Here is a 24536-nt window from a genome sequence, read left to right on the forward strand (position 1 = left end):
CCAATATTCAGTTACATAAGATAGAAGGTTGGTTTTCTCTGACATAGTTCAAAAGCTAAGAGTCCAAGGCCTTGGTGGTGGTGGGGGCCCTCACTCCAGTGAATGTCTCCCTCATTTCTGATATAGCTGAGCTTCATGATCACATTCTAACCAGTGATGGAAAAGCACCTTTTGGAATTTGCCAGTATTTCTGCTCTCATCCTAATCGTCAGAAATAAGCCATACATATCACACAAACTAGTTTTATTCTGGGTTTTGTTTCTGTGGGGAAAAGCGAAGAACAAATCCTGGAGCATTGTTAGGTTTATCTACCATAAAATCTCCACACTCCCCTTTCCTTTTGGTAGTACAAGCATTGAATTTAGGGCCTCAAGCTCTCAAGGGAGGTACTCCACCACTTGAGCCAGGTTCTCAACCCTTTTCTGCTTTAGTCATTTTTTCGGATAGGGTCTTGCATTTTCATCCATGGCTAGCTTCAGACCACGATTCTCCTCCTATGCTTCCCACTTAGCCGGGATTACAGATATGCATCCCCATGCCCTATTTGTTTGTTGAGATGGGATCTCACTTACTTGAACTGAAATTCTCCTGATCTCTGCCTCCCAGTCTCCACCTCCTGAGTAGCTGTGATTACAGGCAAGAGCCACAGTACCTGACCTCCTAAATACTGACGTACTTCTTGAGCATTTATTACATGACTAAGTACTCTTAGTTCTTATATGGAAAATGGGAAATGGAACTGTTACTTTTTTATACCTATTGGGCACTCATTTGTCACTTCAGTTCTCTGGGAAAGAGGTATCATAAATCTCATGTTACAGATGAGAAAATGGTGCATTATATAGACTTAACTTTCTTGCTTATAAGTGATTGCTGCTAAGTATTTGAAGATTTATTTTGGAAAGTTCTTTGGGTACTGTGCTGTGGCCAGAAGAAGGACATTCTAACTTCATAGGGAACACTCTGAAAAAGCATTATTTAGCAGTTGGAAGTTAAAAAATTAGTATAAAACTAAATGAATTCCAGTTTAACCCAGTATAACTAAAAGGAACTAGTTTATTATTTATTATAAAGATAGATACATCTGTATGTATTCTATCTTACATTGCAGATCTTTTAGAGAGTTAATTGCTCTTTTTAAAAATACCAGAAGTTTCAAATTTTCACCATTTTGAAGTCATCCTCATTCTTTCCTATTATAATGGAAAGTCTTTCTTGCTTGGCATAATGTACCAAAATTCATGTCTTGTACTGTGCTCTTTGAAAGTGTTTGTTCTGGAAGGCAGCGATTCTATGTGGTTCATCTTCATTTCTCAGTGTTTGTAAAGTTACTTGCATATTTTAGACTTGCTGAATTCTTAGCAAAACAAACCTTTAGAAATGTTATACTTACTTTACATAGAATAAAACATACAATTTCAATACAGAAGCAAGAGGGAATGAGTAGAGGTGGCTGATTTTGAAGGCTTTGTGTGCCAGGGTAACTATTGACTGAAACCAAAGTAGAGGCTAAAAGAAGATTTGCCACAATTACAGTTTTTGAATGTTTTTCTTTTGTGTCCTTTTTTTAGAGACATTAGAAGAAATGGACAGCGAGTTGCTCAAGTGTGAATTCTGTGGGAAAATGGGATATGCTAATGAATTTTTACGGTCAAAACGATTCTGCACTATGTCATGTGCCAAAAGGTATTTCTATGCTCTTGAATTTCCCAAGGGACAAACCAACTATCCCTGGAGAACTAAAAAACTCTAGTATAGTTTACTAAAGTCCAACCTAGGTGTTGCAGTACAGAGGAGCAACAGACATTATCTGGAGCTACTTACTTTGGTATTTGGTAGCTAGGTTTTGCTCTATGAAATTACCTATTTGTAGCACAATCAATTTTACAATGTAATCTATTATTGAAGTAGCAATCTCCTTGATGGTCGCACTGTGCTTAGGAGAGTCCTTCCTGTAAAAGCACCAGTATATTTAATAGAATGCTATATAGAATACTAGTCTTTAAGGTATCAGTATTGAAATACCTGGATTTACTTTGTTTTAAAGTCTTTTCATTTGTTTGAATTATATCCTGTGTACTTTGGGTTTCCATATGGGACAGCTTATAGCATTAAGTTCACCATAATACTAATATCAGGTAGCAAAATACGTATTTCTTCCAAATTAATATTTTTAATAGTAATTATAAGCCAAAAGTATTAGAAGCAAAAGAAATGTTAAGTGTCTTCATGAAGCTTACATTTTCTAGATTTAGTTTACATTTAAAAAACCTATTTTGGTTCTAATAAAGTCCAGTGGTATAGATATTTACCATTAGACTTGAAGTACATACTGGGCTAAGTGCATACACGGGCTAATTATTTTGAAATTTATTCCCAGTTCAGAAAAGCACTGGAGCTACTTTGGTTTTCTCTCAAAAAATTTAAGATCTGTTGTAAACATCCAGGGAATTTCTTTCCTGCTTGCTTTCTTTTTTCATTTTTTTTCTTTCTTTTTGTGAGACTAGGGTTTGAACTCAGGGCTGTACGGCTTGAGCCACACATTTAGTCCATTTTGCTCTGTTTATTTTAGAGATGGGGCCTTATGAACTGTTTCCCAGGGCTGGCTTCAAACTGTGATCTTCCCAATTCCAGCCTCCCAGGTAGTTAGAATTACAGTCATGAGCCACTGGTACCTGGCCAGGGAATTTCTTGATTGGACATTTCATTTTGTATGGATGTCACCAAAATATACTTGGTAACCTTAAGTTAAATAAGTAATAAAAGTAAATTTCCTCCAAAAGTGGCTCATTGTTTCATTTGTTAATCTGTTACTAAAATGTTCGTTCATATTACTGGTAGGCCTATAGTAAAATTATGTTGAACTCATGTTTAATTTTAGTTTCAGTTTGCATGTATCACAAGAAAGAATAGTGATTCCTTGATGCAGTGACAAAAAACTCGAAACCTTAGGAAATGGACTTTCAAGCTATTTTAAACCTTTTGACTATTTAGAAATATTTTAGGACATTTAGTGCTTTCCTAGAGATGATTGCTGAGAAGTCATGTTGTTATGCCTTTAGGCGAGTCTCTTTAGAGGACTAGGGACCCTAACACAGGGAACTGTGATGAAAAAGCAAGGAAAAGAGCATAAATTAGATCAGAAAAGCACCACTGCTATCAACACATCTGCTTAGCTGTCAGGCTTGGAGAACTAAATATTTAGGGAATTAAATATCAAGCACAAATCTAGTCGTCCCTGTTCTTCTCTCAATAGTAAAGAAGTTTTGTCAGTTGTAATTAGAAACCAAAAATCTACATTGCTGAGCCTTCAAATAAATGTGTAATCAACATAGCAGGAACTTGTTGGATTGTCCTAGAGTAAAATGAAGTAGCAGCAGGACACTTTTATATTTTTAGGGGACAAATAATTTGTTAATTCTCCATAGTATTAATTATTTCTACTTCCTGATGTTTTCATAAAGCATAGGTAAGGAAAATTAATTTTTATTTTTGCCCATTAGTCCTAGAATAGTACTCTGTATTTTGCAGAAAGTTTCTCACTATCATGCTGTAATTAGGAAATACTAATATCTTGTTATAGGTGTCAGTATTATATTAAAAGACATATGTATGCAGAGGCCATTGTTTGACTTCTAATGTAAATAAATCCACTGAATAATGTAAATTTTCTTTATGAGGTATTATAGTCCTTAGTGAAACATACTTCATCTTCATATATGGCACTTACTGATTCACAATTGGACTTTAAATTCATACTTAGATACTAAATGGAATGTCTTGTATATCCTTTAATAATTTTTTTGTACTTGAATTTCTTAGGTACAACGTTAGCTGTTCTAAAAAATTTGCACTTAGTCGTTGGAATCGTAAGCCTGATAATCAAAGTCTTGGGCATCGTGGCCGTCGTCCAAGTGGCCCTGAAGGGGCAGCAAGAGAACATATCCTCAGGCAGGTCTGTAGAAACCTTGCTTCAATGTACAATACCCTTTTCAGAAATGCAAGGAAAGTGCAATGCTGTATTTTACTTGTACTACATTTTCCAGCTTCCAATTACTTATCCATCTGCAGAAGAAGACTTGGCTTCTCATGGAGATTCTGTGCCAGCTGCTATGACAACTCGTCTACGCAGGCAGAGTGAGCGGGAAAGAGAACGTGAGCTTCGAGATGTGAGAATTAGGAAAATGCCTGAGAACAGTGACTTGCTACCAGCTTCACAGACAGAGCCCTCTATATGGACAGTTGATGATGTCTGGGCCTTCATCCATTCTTTGCCTGGTATGTAATTCATCACTTTGGCCCTAATGTTTTCTTGTACATTCACACTTGGGAATGATGTTAGATCCATCCATATGTTTTGCACAAAAGGGCTAGAGGAGTACTACATGGATGTGTAAATTAAATGGCATTTTCAATTGAAATGTGATCTATTTCCTCTTGCTTATTCCCTCAGCACAACTGGGTATTTTTTTATACCCCACAAGTCGATAAAAACTGACTAGTCCTGCTTCTGCTGTGATACCCCAGCCGGTGAAGAAATATTAAGGTGCTCTCTTCTCTTCAGTCTGATTTCTCTCAAGAGAGGTCAGTAGAGAGATTGAATCAGACACTTCCCTTCTGCTTTTCTCTTTTTCTATCCTAGTTCCTCTTTGTTTCCTAACTTTTTTTTTTTTTTTTAAATAAGAGAGACTATCTTTTATTTTTTTACATTTTTGAAAGTTAATCAAGACTGGAAAAGATATGGTAAAATTTTGGATTCTTTTAAAAAAATCAAGTTGGTTCTTTTAAAGAAAGTTGCACTCTTTGATTCTTTTCAATAAATAAACATCAAGAGCATGCTTGAAAAAATTTTCAAGTGAACAGCTAAAATTCAGTTATGTTCATTCTTATTTTGAGGGTAACCTTCTTATTTATATTTTCCTGTTCTAACTCCCATTTTGATACTTTTTCCATCAACCTAAAGCCTCTTTTTTCTTAAAAACAGCAATAATCTTTATGTTCACTTTCTGTAAGGGACTGGCAACTAAAGTACCTTTGCTCATGGTGAGACCCACACTGGTTACGTGTTCAGACAATATCTTTCTTTTAAATTAGCAAATCTTACTCACTTTGACCTTATGAATATGGAAAATGAGATTTAAAAAATTAGTTCTCTTTAGGTTTTAATATGAATCGTATCATTTCTCTTGATTCATGTTTTCCAGAAGAATGCATCCTATTTGAGTTATCTGTCTGGTTTTTCAAAATTAAGTTAATGACCTAGTATTCTCTAGCTATTGTTGCTCTTTCTATGAAGGTTACCAAAGTCTTATAAGCAAAACTTAGAGCTAGCGTGTTTTACAAGAAATATGTTTAGAAATACTAGTTTTAAAAAATTGCTTTGGGCAGGCAGAATGGCTCAAGTGGTAGAATGCCTGTCTAGCAAGTGTGAGGCCCTGAGTTCAAATCCCAGGACCATCAAAAAAAATTGCCCCCATTTAAACTCATATACAGACCTCTCTGAAGTTTTATTAAATTATTTTGTCAATAAATTTTATAAGTCCTAAATTAAAACAAACAGACATGGTCACTTTTAAAGGAAGATGGAATTGCTTAAAGAAAGTATGGTTTCTTCATGTAAGACTTAAGTAAGGTCTGAGTTAATTGCTGACTGTGTGGCATGTAGAATCTGCTTAAAGCTTGGTATATTAGAGGATGATGAGTCTTCACTGGTTATGGTTTTAATATTCAATGAAATGAATTTTACTTTTTAGACCAGGATAGCTGTCTTGAGAATTAACATTGGAATCTGAACTGATCTCCTGGGGCTGTACTTTGATTCTGTCATATCCTAATCTCACTTTCCCAAATGGGGAATGTGATCTGTTTGTGAGTCTGAGTTCTTATTTTGGGGAGATACTGTTTTTCCTTTGGGCAGGAGAATTGGTTGTATTCTGAGAAAACTAGTTTTCCCAATAATTAATAAGTAATACATACTATTGATTCTTCTTTTATTTCCTGTGGGTTTTTCAGGGTTAATTTCCCCTAGCATCCATTGTCCAGTGGCTACTCTTAACTGCTTTATTAGAACAAAGGCTAATTTCTTTGTGTCATTCTTCCTTCATTTGAATTAAAAAACAAACAAAAACTTCCTCAACTTATTATTGCTAAACTTCAGATGCTTGTTTATTGAATTAATCTGGACACTAATTATGTTACAAGTTGTCTAGAGAACATTACATGTCATTAAAAGAAGATTTATAATTTAGAATTGGCTTGGTACTCTTTGAGTCTATATAACTTTTTCTTTACTAATGAAATGAGAGTGTTTCCACACTGCTTTGACTGGACAAATATACCTTAGTAGGTATTTGTGTGGTCAGTTATACTGCCTTTCTCAAAGTTTTTCTCTGTATAAGGCCTTGTAGCTTAAGGCCAATCTTATACCAGAAAATGCCTTTATCTTTATTTCTTCCTGCTTCTCTGGCCTTTACAAATTTCCTTATGAGACTCTTGCAGCTCATTCATGGCTGTTTGTTTTCTCTGAGTAGTCTTTTTCTCAAAGTATTAACAAACTTGTAACTTTAGTAATCTCTTGTATTTTCTTGCCAGTTAGACTTCCTTCCCTCTGCAATAAGGGAACCTAAATGTACTCTTAAGGTTTTTGTTTTCTTCATGTATCATCCTGTTGGGATTAAGTTGGGATTTATGTAAAGTACAACTACATCTCAGCTGTTATGAGCAAAAAGCCTTTTGTGCATTAAAAACCTCTCTACAATAATTATTTTTAATTAATTGCAGTTTATTTTATTTAACTCTTCCTTGATATGGTAAACTGCCTTTTGAAAAGATTAGTTAATTCTGCATTTACTAATCTATGGGCTTAATTTCTCTGCAGGCATATAAATTAGGAACATTTTCTTTTTCTTTCCGTTTTTGGGGGGAAGGGGACAGTACTGAATTTGAGCTTGGTCTTGTGCTTGCTGGGCAGGCACTCTGCCACTTGAGCCAGGCCCCCAGCTCATTTCTTAAAAGTATAAACATTTAATATTTTTGTAACACTAGTTTTGGTACTTGCTCATTCTACTGAGTGACTCTGTGCCTCTGCCCAAGCTCATACTGAGAGCTGCACACTTGGTTCTGGTGAGTTACGCTAGCTGAGCTGACTGGTTGCTTCAGTTGGTATGTTTGCTACACATTGCTGGGCTTCAGGGATTTTACAGAAGTAGATGTCAGATATTCACAGTGTTAGCTCAGTGTTCCTTGAGCACTTACACTTTTTTTTTTTAATTTGGTTTTCTCTAATAAGTTTCTAGAAGCATACTTGGGCTTTTTGCTTCCTTTTTAAAAACTTACTTTGTGTTACATTTCTATACTAGTGTAACTACTTTTTGTGATGATCTAAAATTCTGAAACTAATGAATTTCTAATCATGCTATTTCCCAATATACTTTTTGTTCTTTATTATTTTGCCAATACATTTGCTGTTCACCTACAAGAAGACATCTGAAGAAGAATCTCACAATACAGAAGAAAGCATGCTATATATTTTCTTCATAGAGAAACTCCTTATTTCTATTCCCAAATGTAGCTCTTATGGTCCTCATTCTCCTTGCTTCTGTTTTCTGAATCTAAATAAGTCCTGCCTATCTTTCTCTCTTCTTTCCTTTCCTGTGTTCTTGTAAGTAAGACTGAAGAGAGAAGAACATTAGTTCTTTCATAAAAAGAAGGATGAAGTCACAACTAGATGCAAGATTGGTCAGTTTTGTCTGCCCAGTTTTGTTGAGAGCTACCTCTGGGAAAAGAAAAGGGGCTTTTCTATGGTGAGTAATCCCATTTCATCAATATAGTTTCTTTTATATGGTAAAACGGGCAAAACCATAAAAATTTTGTAGAGGATTTAAAAGAAATATTTTTTACATTTTTATTAGCATGTATTAGTTGTGTGGGAAGGGCGGGGTTCATTGTGATACATATGTGCATACAGTAGAGGATTTTGAAAGGTCAACTTTTAAGCTTTGCGAAATTATTAAAATAGAGAAATTGAAAAGCTACATGCTAGATAGGAAACAGCAAACACAATAGAGGACATGGGAAGATAAATAACTATGAGAAAAGATGGCCACGTCAGCTGAACGCAGAAAAAAACGTATTACTCTTACACTGTCTTGGTTCTTCTATAGTGGATTTTATGTTTCTTGTTTATCATTTATTCACTTACTTGGTCCTTCACTTATTCATAAATAATATGTGTTCCACACCTAGAGTGCTTGTGGTTGGTGCTGGGGTTACCAGGGAGACATCATTATCATAATACAAATAAGAGGATGATCTCCTTGCAGTAGAAAGTATAATTACTCTAGTAAAATTGTGGTATCCAGAGATACAACCATTTCTATTTTTCATCCTTTGTGTTTTCCCTCAGTATACTGATGTGAATAAAACAAAAGATTTTAGAGCTGTTAGTTTTTATTCTTAGGTTCATTTTTATATATGTTCATTTATATATACTATATTTATAAGTAATCCTTCATGCTTTTGAATTCTTTCCTCTCTTGGTCCCTTGATTTATTACTTAACCCACTGGTTTCTTTATCTTCATATGGAAGTTATTGAATAACCTGAATGTGCAAATATTTTTGTAGTAAAAACCTTGGCTCATGTAGATAGTGGCACTGTTACCTACTAAAGTACCTGGTTTAGACCGAGAGCTAAAATACTGGTTATTGGCAGGAGATTAGTTTAAAAACTCATAATTTCAATGAGGATTTTTTTTAACCAAAAATGGAGGTGTACTGGGCATGGTGGTACATGCCTGTAAACTTAGCAAGTGGAAGGCTGAGGCAGGAGGATTGTGAATTCAAGGCCAGTCTAGGCTACATAGGGAGACCCTGTTTCAAAAAACAAAACAAAAATAGAGATAAGTCCAGTGATGTTAACATTTGAAATTGAGGGCTGGTAGAGTGGTTCAAGTGGTAGAGTACCTGCCTATCAAACATGAGACCTTGAGTTCAAATCCCAGTGCTACCAAAAAATAAAAAATAAAGATTTGAAATTGAAATGATAAATTGAGCAGCATAAAACAATTCATCAGCATTGCAATACATTGATACCTCAGTCTTAAGGGATTTGTTCTATCCTGAGTGGACAATAAAAACATTTTTATAATTTTTTTGTTGGTGGGACTAGGGTTTGAACTCAGGGCTTCACACTTGCAAAGTAGGTGCTCTGCCTCTTGAGCCATGCCTCCAGTCCATTTTGGTCTGGTGATTTTGGAGATGGGAGGTCTCATGAACTATTTGCCCAGGCTGGCCTCGAACCACGATCCTCTCAATTTGAGCTTCCCAAGTAGCTAGTATGTAGGAGCCACTGGCACTTGGAATAATAAAAATATTTTTAGATGTACTTGGCAACAAAGGTTGTAAGTTAGGATAAGGTACAAATGATAATGAAAGTGGTACTCTGATACTTGAGAAAATATTTCCAGATTATCATCATTCATGGCAAGACATCATATTTTATTCTTTTGTACCTATATGTGCAGAATATATTATACAAAGATACACAAAGATGAGTTCATGAGGTTTATATGTGGCATGCTTTGAAGTGACTAATCACTCTATACTTTTACCTCTTACTAATTACTTCTGTATCATATTTGTAGCCAGAATTCCAAGTAAATTGCTTTACCTGGATTTTTAATTAATTCTTATTTTCAGAATGCCAGCAAATATTCTGTTCCTCAAGGGTGAACTCCATACTACTATAAATAAATTTTACTTATCAGTCTATATTTCAGATTCTCAGACCTAGTGAGAACATAACTGTGACTCTCATGAGTAATGTCTAATTGTGTATTTAATTTAATCTAATTTTCTTCTTATCAAATTCCAGGTTGCCAGGATATTGCAGATGAGTTCAGAGCACAAGAGATTGATGGACAGGCCCTTCTTTTGCTAAAAGAAGACCATCTCATGAGTGCAATGAATATCAAGCTAGGTCCTGCTCTTAAGATCTGTGCACGCATCAACTCTCTGAAGGAATCTTAACAGGAATACGAGGCTTTGATGTAACACCAGTTTTATTGTTCTTAAACACATTTGTAAGGTAAAGGCCTAAGTTGGCCTAGAATATTACACTTACTATGGTGGAAAGCCAAGCACATTGGGATCTCCACATCAAACATTTGACATTTGTTCTACAGATTCAGTAATTCATCATACATTTCATAATTAGATAGTATTGGTGAAATTAATTTTACAGGTTACATGCAACATTGAAAGACTTGTTATAGATGGCCATATTTTTCAAAGAAACATGTTATACTAAATAATTTTTTAAAGGTGATGTTTATCATTAATATAAAGAATCCTTTTTAAAATAATTTAATGATTTACACTTCTCTTTTGATTCGGTTTTCTTACACATTTTCTACCCTATTAGTTTTCTAAAAGGTTGTTGTAGAGATACGGAATAATTTAGGAGTTCAGTGATGGAATCATATGCAATGAAATATTGGTGCATTTAAAAAATCATACCTTTTAGACAACACTTTGTCTTATAAGGAAAGATTGTATTCTAGCATAAGCAGTATTGATGTGGAGGTCAGAAGAGGTGGTTTATATTCAGATTTGATCAGCAATTTGACTTGACTGACAAAATTAAGGTTTTTTCCTCAGTTTTTGTATACTTAGAGCAGTGGTTCTCAATGGAAGTCACTTTTGCTTCTTGGGGAACATTTGGCAGTATCTAGACACCTTTTGGTTGTCACACCTTGGGGTTGAGTTGGCGGATAGTTACCATGGCCAACTCGTGGGAGGAAGCTGGAGATGTTGCTAAATATTCTATAATGCACAGAACATCCCTCCCTCCACCACCAAGGATTATCTGGTCCCAAATGCTAATAATGCCAAGATTGAGAAACTCTTATCAGGAAGGAGTGATAAATGTTGCTCTTTTTCACCCAAAGGGATATTTTAAAAACATAAGGCATGATAATGAATAGTAGTTTCACCACTGACAGTAGTGAAACATTAATGTTCTGGAAAAAATATTTTTTCCAGTTTTATTATGCATAGTAGAAAAAGGAAAAAAAAATTCCATAAAATTGGACTATAATATAAAGACTACCTTAAAATTATTTGACCCATAACTAGTGTTCATATTAATTACCTTTCATATGTGCGCTCCTCTGCCCTGATGAAGATGTAATCACACCTGTGAACCAGTGTACCTTTTCTAAAGGCACGGGAAGTTTGTAGTAGATTTGTGATTGCTTTTTGCATGTTTTCTTATGCTGGACATGCTGAGTCTAGCTAAAATGCACATTCCTTTTTTCCTTTATTAAATCCTTGCATGCTTCCTGCAAAGCACTTATGAAGTGATTAGATTTGGATGATCAAATCTAATATCAAATAGTTTTAAGGCAAAACTTTTCACCAGTTATCCTTTTCTATAGAATTATGACACCAAAACAAAACTTTCTGTGAGCGCCCTGAGGGATTTATAGCTTCTTCATTAGCATTTTATTTGAGAACATTTTGAAAGTTTTGTTTAATCACTTCCTATGTCTTTACCACATCTTGAGATATTTTAATAACTGAAAGAACCTATTCAGATATTTGTCCAGGTGAAGATAGAGCCTGCGAGTTTCAGTCATTTTCACTGCTCCTTTCAAAAAGATTATGTTGAGCTAGTAGAAAACTAAAGATGTCATTAAAGACATGACAGATATTTAACTTTTGGCTTTGTGTACATTAGAAAATGTTGGTTATTTTTATACAAAAATATAGCGGGTAATTTTTTTAATCTCTAGATGCCTCTCGTTTGAATGTATGCTTTGTGGGATTCTTTGTGTAGTAGTTTTAAAAAAAGATGTTTACTGATAGTCATGTGTAGGATTAAAATGTGTAATGTAAAGTAAGGCTCATGTTCCAGACCTACACTAGCTTGTAGTTTTTGTTACATATTTCTTTACATCACATTTTTAATTATTGAATTAAAGTTTCAAGAAAAGGCAGGTGCTCTACAATCAATTTTCATGTATTAGTAGATAATGATCATGACAGTTAGCATATGCTGTCTCCTCATCTTGCAATTTCAGAGCATAAGTACAGGCTGAGCAGTAGTACGAGATTTATTGCATGAGAGAGGGAGGCACAAAGGAGTTTCTCCCCTGGAATTAAAACTGTGTTGTAAGTAATCCACATTTAATACAAAATTGATTATTCAGGAACAGACTCCCTTAGCAATAATGATTGTTCCCTATAACTATTTTATATACAGCTCAAAGTACTAACTTTGAACTGTATAATTTTTTTTTTTTGTGGTCTTGGGGTTTGAACTCAGGGCTTCAGGCTTGCAAAGCAGGTGCTTTACCACTTGAGCCACACCTCCAGTCTATTTTGCTCTGGTTATTTTGGAGATGGGGTCTTGGAAACTATTTGCCTGGGCTGGCTTCGAATCTTGATCCTCCCCATCTCAGCCTCCCAAGTAACTAGGATTATAAGCCTGAGCCACCAGCACTGGGGTATGAATTCTTTTATTTACTGTCTCTACTCGTGTCAGTCCTTCTATACTTATGGAAAGCCTTTAAATAACCAGAATGGGCTTAAGAGAGAGTTTTCTACTGGAGAATACCTTATAATTCTAAATCTTCAAGTCCATATCTTCTGTTGTCTCACTCAGACATACCCAGAGAATACATTTGCTTTTTTCCCCAGGTCACTTGTTTATTTAGAAATGGCTCATGTACTATCAACTGGTAATTCTTCCACTGATGTAGTTATTTCCTTCTAGACAATTCAATCATCCTGCTCTCAACAGCTTCAGTTATATATTTACACAAAACCATCGGGTGTCCACTTCTCTCTTGAGCTTTAAAGCAGTTTCAGTATGATGTAAGTGGGAAGAGAACTAGTCTCTTTTTCTCTCATGTTACTAAGTGTTTTAGGAATTTGCTTTGGGAGAAGAGATGACAGACAGGGAACATGGGAGGTTCTTCCTATATTTGCTACATAAGTTCACATTTTCTGACTTTAAACTCTTGCGCTCTTTTCCTGTTGAGGGGGGAAAACATACTTTTGAAGTTTTACTTGTTTTAAGTTTTGTGTTCCTAGGAAAATAAACAGATGGTTTGTAAAAATTATTTTTATATGACAATATTCATCAAGCTTTGTGTAGACATGTGTTAGATACAGCTATGGAGCTTTGATATAATCAGCATAGTATGAGACAGTGCTGTCCTAAAACCTGTCATTCTCTTAGTGGCTGCAGCTCTGTGATGGTACTTCTCATTTGCTGTGGAATCTTCTAAACAGAATTTGTTTTGTTGAGTTCCAGTTTAAGTCCCTAGAAGTAGAAAAGGTAGAACGGAGGAAGGGAATGTTAGTGAACACGCTTAGGAATAGGAAAGGCAGACAAGAAAATCTCCCATTTTTGTTAGTTTAGCCTACTAAAACATTGAAAAATGTTTGTACTTTTGAAGTTAATAGTCTTGTTTTACCTGGCTTAAAACAGAGTAGACTTTTTTAGATATCCCAGTTTCCTGGTGTGTTGAAACACTTAACTGTTATGAACACGTGTTATTGTGACTATACCTTCAAATAATTTTTGACATAGCTAATCTTCAGATATTAGGTGTAAAATTATAATCAGACATCTGCTTACAAGTGTAAGGTTTTAGATTGAAATCTGTCATAGTGCTCTGTTTCTCACTAGCTTGCTCAGTTAATCTTAGAGCCCATTGTTTACATTTGCATAGTTTTTTACCACCATGGCATAAGTATGGGAGGAATGAAATAAGAGTCATATAGTCTGAGGCTTTATTTTTATGTATTTATCCAATTTTGGCAAGAATAAATTATTAGGGATGTGAATGAAGTCACCCTTACAGCTATGTCCAGTGGATGAAATCCCTGACTGAAAATCTTTCAAAGATACGTTTTCAGCCAGAAGAGGCTGATTATACCTTGTGGCTTAAGGACTCTCACCCTTGGTGAATGGCAAGAATGCCTGCTGTGCGCTGGCATTTAGCATAACTAATAGCATGAAAAGGCCTCGCTTCCTTCCCCTCCTAAAACCTCCAGCCTCTCCAAAATTGCATGAAAACGTCTAAGAAAGTCCTTTGCCTGGAAATCCTTAGGCAGGATTTTGTAGTAGGGCTAATTTTGAGGAGGGAGGCAGCTTGGGCAGGCCTTTCTGATACCTAACAGTCATATTTCAGTGAAACCTTTGGGCAGTGAACACTTGCCCATCTATGCAAATTGTTTTCTAGTCTATGTTTTGTGTATCATATGTGTAACCAGCTGTGCCCTGAGGAAGGTTTTCTGGGGGGTGGGGAGCAAGAGGGATATGGAAGAGATGGATAGAACAAAAAACATTGCAGATGAAAGAGGATACTAGGGTTAACTAGTGAAGTCATTTGATACAGCTATGGCCTTCATCAGAAGTTCAAAAATAAATTAAAATTGTTAGACTCCCATTATAGCAATATAAAGATAATAGTTTTTTTTATTTTTTTGGTACTTCATATTCTACCTCTGAGCTATATCCCAAGCCCCTGTGGTTTTTTGTATGTTAAGATTTTACCTGTAATCAATTCTTCTCTTTATCAGCTGACAAGCCCTTAGGAGCACAGACAGTAATAGTACCAAGGACACATAGTCAGTGGTTTTGATTCTGTATGGTGATAACTATTATAGTTGGTGAATATTTGTCAAAAATAAAGATTGTTATAATTGAGTGGCCAGAATTTGAGAGTTTCCAAGTTCAGATACCGCAGCTGAAGCAACCTTATAGATAGTTATAAAGAAAGGCATTTTTATCTGTTAGGTTATGTCTAAGAATTATGTGACTAAGGTTTTTCTTTACTAGTCTGGATTTCAGTGAGCATGTGCCTACCTATATTTCTTCGGTGTAAAGCTGTAAGAATGATGACTTGAACTGTTTGACCCACGTTCATCAATATTGATATTTTATACATTTATTTAGAATATTTTATTTCATTTCTAAGATCGGGATTTAGATAAGTATAAATACAGTATTAGGAAAAGTAAATATGTAATCTTACTAAAATTTAATTTTAACCCAGTAAGCTGTATATTTTAAAAAAATTCTTTGGGAAGATACTCTTATTCTTTTGTTAGAAGTTTAAGTAATGTATCACCATATAGTTTTCCTCAAGCCAGCAATACAAGCCACTTTTTCTATAAATGTTTAAAATTATATTACCTTCTTTGGGAAAAGTTCCCTAAAATTGTTAAAGAATTTTCAAAGTTTTGCATATTATTGTAGAGCTTGTTTGATCTGTTTTAAAATTGTACCTGGAGAAAGCTTTTTTGAAAGTTGTAAGGCCCTGCTGGGGTAGTTCTCAAGTGGTACAGCATCTGCCTAGCAAGTGTGAGGCTCTGAGTTCAAACCTAGTACTCTCCTCTACTCCCCCAAAAATTTGTAAGTCCCTAATACAAATGTAATTGTTACCATCATATTCTAGAGAAAAACTTGTGGGGAGTCCACACGTTCTTTTTGGATCTGCAGCCCAGCTTCTCTTCAGCGACCTTAACCATTCCAGGTACCTGCACATAAACCCCTTACAAGTGCCATGAATATGGAACCTTTTGGGAAATGTTTTCCACAAATGCTTTTTTCCCCCTTTTTATAGCTTGTGGATGTTTTCATTTTATTTCGAAATGACATTTTAATCAAATGTTAGAGAACAGGTACAAACATGAATTTCTAGCTTTATACTTTAGAAACATTTTTTTCTATTGCCTCTCAGATGGCAGCTTTGTTCTCAGTAATATTGCTTGTGTTCAGTATGAATCCATAGAAAGAAAATAAATTAGCCAGGCATGGTGGTACATATCTGTAATACCAGCACTAGGGAAACTGAAGCAGGAGAATTACCATTTTGAGGCCACCCTTGTATACATGAGACCCCATACCCCGAAAATGAAGAAAATGTATTCTTGAAAAGTAATTTAATTTGGAAAAAATAAGTATAATTTTTAAAACACTTTTATTTTTAAAAATTTTATTGTTTTTACATTTACTTACATGTGTATACATTGTTTGGGCCACCCTCCTCCCACCCCACTTCTGGGCAGAACCTGTTCCACCCTCCTATTCTCTGATTTTGTTGAAGAGAAAATATAAGAGATAGTAAGAAAGACAGTGTTTTCACTGGTTTGAGATAAGGGAGATTCCTAGCATTGTTTCCATGCACATGTGTGTTACAACCCACGTTGGTTCATCTCTACCAGACCTCTTCACCACTTCCTGTTTTAAGTATAAGAGTAATATAGTAGGCCCTTTTAAACCACATATAACTACAATAATCATTCTAAGGATTGACAGTAGCCATGATTTATTGGCTTAAAAATTTATACTTTATGGACTATTGTCAGTGTTCAACCCATGTTTTGTGGCGCTTTAACTTACAGCTGTGAAGAAGTTGGTGTTTATGAGTGGTGGGGCTTATAGTAAGCCAGATGTAGCCAGTGGTTAAAACCCTTGTTTATAGTCCTTAAAAGTATCTTTTAGGGACTGGGAATGTGGCTCAGGTGATAGAGCATCTGCCTAGCAAGCACACACACACCAAAAAAAAAAAAAAAAGGTAATTTTGTTTGGGTAGTATTAAAAAATGAGCAGGATCAGCTTCAGGAGTAAATCACAGATAAATATATTCATTGAATCCACCTGGGTGAGTGAAGCTAAAACACACTGGCCTGGAGACTTGAGTTGTTACTTCCAGTTGGTTAATTAGCTGCATGTGACACCTCAGCAATCAACTGCTTTTTAACCTCTTCTGAATGTACATTAGGGTGCCTATACTACTCAAAGTGTTTATTTTGGCTTAAGTCATCTTAAAGTACCTCCCAGTTCTAAAGTTATGTTAGACTGCATAATAGTTTTTTTTTTAAAGTTTCTAATTAATTCTCCTGCTTTTTAATGGTTTATTTTATAATTACGACTTTTGCTAAAAGTTAATTATTAAGAATCCATTTCCTGGCTTACTTACAGTATTTGTTCTCCTAAGGATTTAGAAAATTTCTAGACAAGCAAATGAGGACCTTTTTCTAAATGCTACCATTGGTTAACCACTGAACATTTGAACACATGTGAATATTGTCATTCATGCACTTAATTCATTTAGCAAACCATCTGTACACTTAGTGTATGGTGTTTATGACTGAGAAACTAGTAAGCAGAATCTTCCCAAACAAAACTCATTGTGGCTTAAATAAATATGGGCATAATTACTACTACTTAATGTTCTGACTGGAACTTGGAACTAAGAGGGGATTTTATATGCATTGGGTAAAGGGTTAGGTTGATGATATCCAAAGGGTCTGAGCCTTATCACATACTGCACATCCATCAATGATACCCCTGATAGGTCATGAAATTAACGTTAAAGACTTACATTTTGAGACCATTGTGATAGGTATTATCAGTTCGTTGCTGTACCTGGTGCTTGGCAGTACAAAAGAAGGTGATGTTTATTTTGCATTTTTAATTGCAACAACTTTATAACCAGTATTAGCAGTGTAGCATTTTCCCAAAAGTAAAAAATCTAAAAGACCACCAAAATAAGCTTCTTAAAAAAAAAAAAGCAAGAAAGATTACATGTAATAAATATTACTATACTTTAGGAGTATTATAGATAGCTGTTTTTTAAAGATACGTGAGAATCAGTAATAGAAAGCAGATGTGTTGCTGGGTGTGTGGCATTACATGGCTGTAAATCCAAGAACTTGAGAGGCAGGCAAGAGAATCTCAAGTTCTAGGCTAGCCTACACTATATTGTGGGACCCTGTCTAAAAATCCCAAGGACTGGGATATAGCTCAGTGGTAAAACCTTTGCCCAGCATGCAGAAATCCTGGGTTCAATCCCCAGTACCACCATGGAAAGAATTTTTTAAAAGGGTATGTGTTTCATAATAAAAGGTTGCCATTTAAAATGCAGAATTGGTAAAAATGAAACATTTCCCTGCTTGAATTGACAAGTATCTGGGAAAGTAAACATTGAATGGGATAACCAGTTACTAATTGGTAAAATTCCCTTGTCACTCTGAGAGTCTGTGAATCAGATTGTAATTCTAGTTTTAAGTCCTAATGTTTGATACTAACATTCTCCATAAAGATACAAACTGAAAATAGATATTTTAAATTTTTTCATGCATCAGTTTCAACTTCTTAAAGCAGAAAAAATGTACAAGTGTTGGATTACACTCTACATTAAACTCAAGTTGTTCAAAAAAAAAGGACCACTAACATCTAAGTAGCCAGATAGTCTGGGTTTTATAAATTGTTCCATGGTTATAATTAAAAATTATTTAAAGTGTTTTAATTTTTAAGGATACCTAATTTTTAAAATATTTTACGCTGTTAAAATATTTATTGCATAACTACCTTTTGGGGGGCGGGTGGTACTGGGGTTTGAACTCAGGGCCTCATGCTTGCTAGGCAGGCGCTCTAACAGTTGAGCCACACACCTAGCCCTGTATTCTTAAAATTTTAAAAGTCAACTGAGTGTGCACAGATGGCGTAATTTTGGATATTTAATGTGACAAGATTCCCAGTCACCTCATTCAAAAGCTTGGTGTTTCTGTTTTTCCCATGGTAAGGGGAGTGAAAGTTCCAAAAACTATCCTCGAAGTAAGGATTACACTTGTAGTGTAGGCTGAATGTTATAGACAGCAAATTGGTGTACAAGGATAGCTACTGCCAGTACTGAAAAGGCGTTTTAATTAGTACTACTTTGTGCTTATTAAATTTTTGTTAATTTAATAAAGGTGAATGGTTGCGATAACTTTAATTTTTATGCCTTAAGCACATTTTTAATTCTTTCTTTTGTCCCTCCCATTGTTCTAAAGTAGGATTTTCGTATTATTAACACCTCACTGGTGACCCACTGAGGGTGAATGGAGTGTCACCAAGGGGAAAGAAAAAATTTATCTTTACATAAAAAAGGTTCAAATTATACATAGAGGTATTCTTTACATTGAGTATTGTATGAGAGTCCTAATAGCAAATGAAGTAGTTTTAGTGCTCTTAGCATTAGAATTCCTCAACTGGTCTCCATAGCTACAGTTTAAAATGTATAACCTGAAAATGAAGTTATCTTTACATTATAAGAGCACATCATGATCTATGTAAAAAAGTGTTCATTTGGTGTATTTTTTTAAAAAAGAGAAAGCACTTTCATATTGACAAGTAGCATGTGTATGAATTTTAGATTTTTCTATTTGTTGTGTCTATTCGGTGAAATAAAATGAGAAAATGTTTGTTGATGGCAACGTTAACTATTAAATGAAAGCACCTTATACTCTGCTGCTTAAACTTGCTTGTAATTGCACCTTTGTTACCTGCACATTTTCACATAGAATATTGTTGTAACATTGCTTCTTGTGGGTCTGGATGGAAGATTAGTGGGCCTGTAGGCTCATTTATTTATATTGTTTATATTACAATAATATATTGTAGACCAGTTGTAAGTTCATTTCTTTACAAATAAAAGCCTGGGTTTTATTTTGGCTGGTTATTGAAATTTTTTAAGCTTATGAGATATGGGAAATCTTTCTAAGTAAAATAAAATGCTTAATGAGGGGTTCGAAATAAGCCAGGCACCAGTGGCTCACTCCTGTAATCCTAGCTACTCAGGAGGCAGAGATCAGAAGGATCACAAAATTCGAAGCCAGGCCAGGCAAATAGTTTGCAAGACCCTATCTCGAAAAAACCTGTCACAAAAATAGGGTTGGTGGAGTGTCTCAAGGTGAAGACCCTGAGTGCAAACCCCAGTACTGCATAAATAAATATAAATATATATATATATATTATATTATATATATATATATATATTATATTATATATATATATATATATATTACTTTTTGTTTCCACTGTATGGCCAGTTGGCAGGCAGTACATTCAGAGGGAAAACTGAAGTGAAGGGGCCAGCTGTGGACATTCAAAAATGTTTAGACACCCTATTCACTTGAACCAAGTATTATTTCTATAAACTTTGGATACAGTTGGATCTCTGTTTACATTTTTTTTTAATACAACAATGTGATTTATTCCTATTTTCACAAACTTTTTTTTTTTTTTTTAACAGCACTAGAGCTTGAACTCAGGGCCTACACCTTGAGCCACTCCACCAGTCCTTTTTGTGTTAGGTATTTTCGAGATAGGGTCTCACAACTTACTTGCCCAGGCTGGCTTCGTTTTCTTTTCTGCCTTTTCTTTTTTGGTGCTGGGATCAAACCCAGGGCCTCGCACATGCTAGGCAAGCGCTGTACCACCAAGCTACATCCCAGCCCCCCAGGCTGGTTTCGAATGGCGATCCTCCTGGTCTCTGCCTCCTGAGTAGCTAGGATTACAGGCATGAGCCACCAGAACCTGGCTTCTTGTTTTTGAACGTAGAGCCTCATGCTTGCTAGGCAGATGCTTTACCACTTGAGCCACACCCTCAACCCTTCTTTGCTTTCAGTTTTTCTTCAGATAGGGTCTTGCCCCAAGAGCCTATCTATGCCTCCTGCCTACCTGGGATCACAGGTGTATTGCACCATGCAATGTAGTAATTAGTTCCCCTCCTTGCAGTCTTCTGTTAACAGATCCTGATCACAGGAATGGGTGTATGATTTGCGTTAGGCTAGTCATTTCCTAAAATTTTTATATCTGAAGCTAGAAGGTGCTGTAAATGGGAATAATGAAAGTCCTGGGCTATTGGCAGACAGAATGCCACTGTGTGAGCAAATGAAGACGGATATCCCAGAGAGATTTTACTATGTCATCTGTCCGATGTCCAGCTTTTTCCTAGAATGGCTCAGGCTGGATTGTTATTATAGATAGTGTATTATCTGAAATACTTGAAACTAGAAGCTTTTTAGAATTCAGAGGTTTTTTTGATTTTGGAATATTTGCATAGATTTTACTGAGCAACCCTAATCCAAAGATCTGAAACTTTTAAAGTTTTAGATTTCAGAGTATTTTGGAATTTGGAGCATCTCAACTTAGGGATGCTTCACCTGTACTTGCAACTCAAAGAATTCCTAATTATCCAGCAGCATTTTCTAGCTCATCCTTTTTGGTGATTAGTGCTCAAGTAAGTGGCCACAGACATTGTACATTTTCAAGTGAAAAACAATTAGGAATCAACTTTCTTCCCATTTGACTCTGAAAGCATTCTTTTGAGAAACAATGAGTGGGACTAAGTGTGTGTGCAGCATAGTTAGTGGTAAAGAGCATGAACTCTGGGTGGAGCCAGACTTCTGGATTTGAATCTCACCTCCCCCAATCACTAGCTCTGTGCTCTTAAATGGATTTCTTAATCTTCATGTTTTACTTTCCTCATCTGTAAGGCAGGGATAACAGTATCAGAGAGTTGTGAGAGGATTAAATATCAGTTGCTCCATGTAAAATTCTTAAAACAGCCAGGCACACAGAAAGCACTTCTCAAGTCATTGTTACTGTTAGTGCCACAACTAGTACTTTAAAAACTGACACTATAAATAAAGTAATCTATATAACATGTAAGGCTAAGTAGTATGACATATACACTTAAGTACATACATAAATGAATAAGTACATAGGTCATGATGTAAAAATAAGTAAAAGCCACCAGTTTTGAAAATTTTGTTTGGATTCATGCAACATGAATGAAAATGAATGTAAATGGTGAACAAAGTATCTATGGAGCTTAATTCATAAAGCAACTTCAGATCATTCTGCCACTCACATTGCTTTATGTCAGTGTTTCTTAACTGGAGGCAACTGTGGCCACCCACAGGGGCAGTTGGCTGTGTAGATGCTTCTGGTTGTCACTGCTGGGGAAGGAGGTGCTACTGGCATCCAATGGGCAGAGGGTAGGGATTCTGATAAACATCCTCCAGTGCACAGAGCAGCCTCCTACAACAAACAACAGTCCAATCCAAACCCTCAGCAGTGCTGAAGCTTTTACTTTACCTTGAGATAATTAATGTTGCTAATGTAATGATGATTTGACATGCAAATATGTGATGCATAAGTGATAACTGAAAATGAAGCTGGTATTCCATGGAAAGAGATTAGGTCATTACTCTCAATTCCATAAGGTGAGCAACTATTGAAACTATTCTGCCAGGAATATTTGTATTAAGAACAGAGAAACCAGGCATGGTGGGTCACTCCTGTAATCCCAGCAACTCAGGAGGTGAAGATCCTCCAAGGAGGAACCTTGTTCAAGGCCAGCCTGAGTAAAAAGTTAACAAGACCCCATCTCAACCAAGCTGGACCTGGTGGTACATGCTTGTTATCTCAGCTTTGTGGGAGACCATAGGTAGAAGAATTGTGGTGTGAGTCTGCCCCTGGGCAGTCTACCCTACCTGAAAAGTAACTAAAGCAAAAAAAAAAGGGCTGGAGGTGTGGCGCAAGTTAGAGCAACTGCCTACAAATGTGAAGCCCTGAATTAAACCCCAGTATCGCCACACACACACACACACATTCAAAAACTAGCTAAATTTATACCAAGTATTTCAAGAAAATGCTCTTGATTTTCTTTGATAAAATGTTTAAGTTCATATTTTAAAGGTGGAAGTGAAATCTCAGTTACTTGACATTTTGCATCCAGTAGTTTTTTTGGGTAAAGCAAACATCAGTATGGCCAAATGTTAACACAATTATTTCACTTTTGTATTAACAACAAATATTATTAATACAGTATTCCTAAACAGGCAGAAAAGTTTCTTGGCATCATTGTTTTAGGACTATTTAGTAAATAATAAAGTCCTAGAAGACACATGGTTATAAAAGCTAGGGAGACATTTTTTGGTATGCCCTGAGTTGCCATTCTTTCCCATTTGTACAATTATAATTCTTGCTGTAGTTTTAATTAGTTTAAACATGGCACTGTTTTAACAAATTATTATTGATACAGGCTTTTCAGTTTGCTCAACATTTTGAATTATAAGTGGAATGAAGCAGCATTTCCAGTTGACAAATGGATCAATAAGTAACACAGTATCTCTTAAATAAAGCTTATCACAATTAAACCAGTAAACTGCAGCAATGAGAAAACTATTGCCAAAGTAGAGCCAAGGAATGTTCATCTCAACATATGCTGGAATCTGTACTTTCAGCAAAAGGATGACTATCTGAAGTAGTACAAATGGTAACCAGGTACCAAGAAAACAGACAATGAGCTTGGGTAAGAGTGTTTTTTTAGAGTTCACAGTATAACTACAGTGGGATGAAAAAGGAAAATACAGGATAGTCTCATTCACATAGGAAGTTATCCTCATAGCCCGTATCAAGGTAATAACTTCTGACCAAGAGGTTATAAAAGCCACAAATAAAATCACCATCATAGAAAGTGAGAGCCAGTAACTCTGAATGCTGACATAGGAAGGACATTGGTAAAAACCATTCTGTGCCTTCAGACTTTGGTAGATAGATGGATCTCCCAAAACATAAGCAAGGACTGAAATCCAAATTAAAATTACTGTAAAGAAATAAAATAACTTTTGACCCTTAGATGAAAGCTTTGTGGTTTTTGAGAAATTCAAGCAATAATCTACACAAGCTATTAGGAAAACTGGATAATGCAAAAAACCGTAAGTAAAGGAAATAATTTGAGTAAATAGGCAGATATGGTATTTAGTAAACCTAATGCCTAAAAGTACAAAATCCCTGAAACAGGATATAATGGAAATGTTTACCAAAAGTAAAAGATCGACCAATGCTAGTGAAATGCAAAAATATTCCATAAAACTTTGATAGGTTTTTTTTCTTCTCATTCCTAGTGTGAGGATATTTAAAAATATTTTCCCAAGTATGATCAAGAATAACATGCAGTTAACATCTAGAGGCTGATTTGATGGGTGGAACTGGTATTGTAAAGAACAGTTCTCTGAAGAAAGAGCTGTCATATTTTCAGTTCAACTTCAAGCCAACCTGCTGAAACATGTATGATAAAACGCTGCTTCACTTTATTTTCCATCCCTGCAAAAAAAGTGAAAAGAAAACCTTGATGTTATCTTCATGCTATCCCTATTTTAAAACTTTACACAGCAAACATTCTCAAAAAAATCTAATTTAATTCAATCATTTCCCCAAATAATGAATATATAAATAGGAATTACATTTCTCATAACACTTAATAGAATACAGATCAATATGATCAAGAATGATGAAGAATTAGTTCTGAGACCCAGTGGTCCAGAACTCTGAGGTCTTTAAATCAAAATGTTATATACGTAAATGACTGCTATATTAAATACAACGCTGAACAACTTGTAAAAGATATAAATACTTATATCTACTGGAGCCAAAACACATGTCTAAAATATCAGTCAGATGGTAACACTGAGAACAGTCACTGATTGCTTTTATCTTAGTCCTGCTGTGACTCCTTTGGCAGTGAAATTTAGAATAGCACTTTTCACGTTTTTTGGTCTAGGTATCTTTTGCTGAAGCTAGAAAACTTGATGGTTCAGCTGGAAATAATGGGAACACAGTGGAAGGAAGGAAGAGATGGATCTTCTGGGTAATGTCTTTCAGAAAGAACACAGGGAAGG

General features: G+C 35.5%; 2 protein-coding genes across 10 annotated transcripts in view; one reads left to right on the plus strand and one right to left on the minus strand.

Moving 5' to 3' along the window:
- Phc3 (polyhomeotic homolog 3) overlaps positions 1-17622 on the plus strand; it is a 73835-nt gene extending 56213 nt beyond the window's left edge. For 4 of the 7 annotated variants that reach the window (XM_074073803.1, XM_074073804.1, XM_074073805.1 and 1 more), the window contains 4 exons: positions 1572-1686; positions 3823-3955; positions 4047-4278; positions 9874-17622. In XM_074073803.1, coding sequence (XP_073929904.1) covers positions 1572-1686; positions 3823-3955; positions 4047-4278; positions 9874-10028 — 635 coding nt within the window. In that variant the 3' untranslated portion in view covers positions 10029-17622. Of the gene's footprint in view, positions 1-1571; positions 1687-3822; positions 3956-4046; positions 4279-4453; positions 4585-7481; positions 7803-9873 lie in introns of those variants that run through there. The other 3 variants (XR_012448043.1, XR_012448044.1, XM_074073807.1) reach the window with 3 other exon arrangements.
- Positions 17623-17910: 288 nt separating this feature from the next.
- The window catches only part of Gpr160 (G protein-coupled receptor 160), a 47779-nt gene continuing 41153 nt past the window's right edge, over positions 17911-24536 (minus strand). For all 3 annotated transcript variants that reach the window (XM_020186655.2, XM_074073809.1, XM_074073810.1), the window contains one exon: positions 17911-23961. In XM_020186655.2, coding sequence (XP_020042244.1) covers positions 22875-23888 — 1014 coding nt within the window. In that variant the 5' untranslated portion in view covers positions 23889-23961 and the 3' untranslated portion in view covers positions 17911-22874. The remainder of the gene's footprint in view (positions 23962-24536) is intronic.

Source organism: Castor canadensis, chromosome 5, assembly GCF_047511655.1.
Source record: "Castor canadensis chromosome 5, mCasCan1.hap1v2, whole genome shotgun sequence".
NCBI lineage: Eukaryota > Metazoa > Chordata > Mammalia > Rodentia > Castoridae > Castor > Castor canadensis.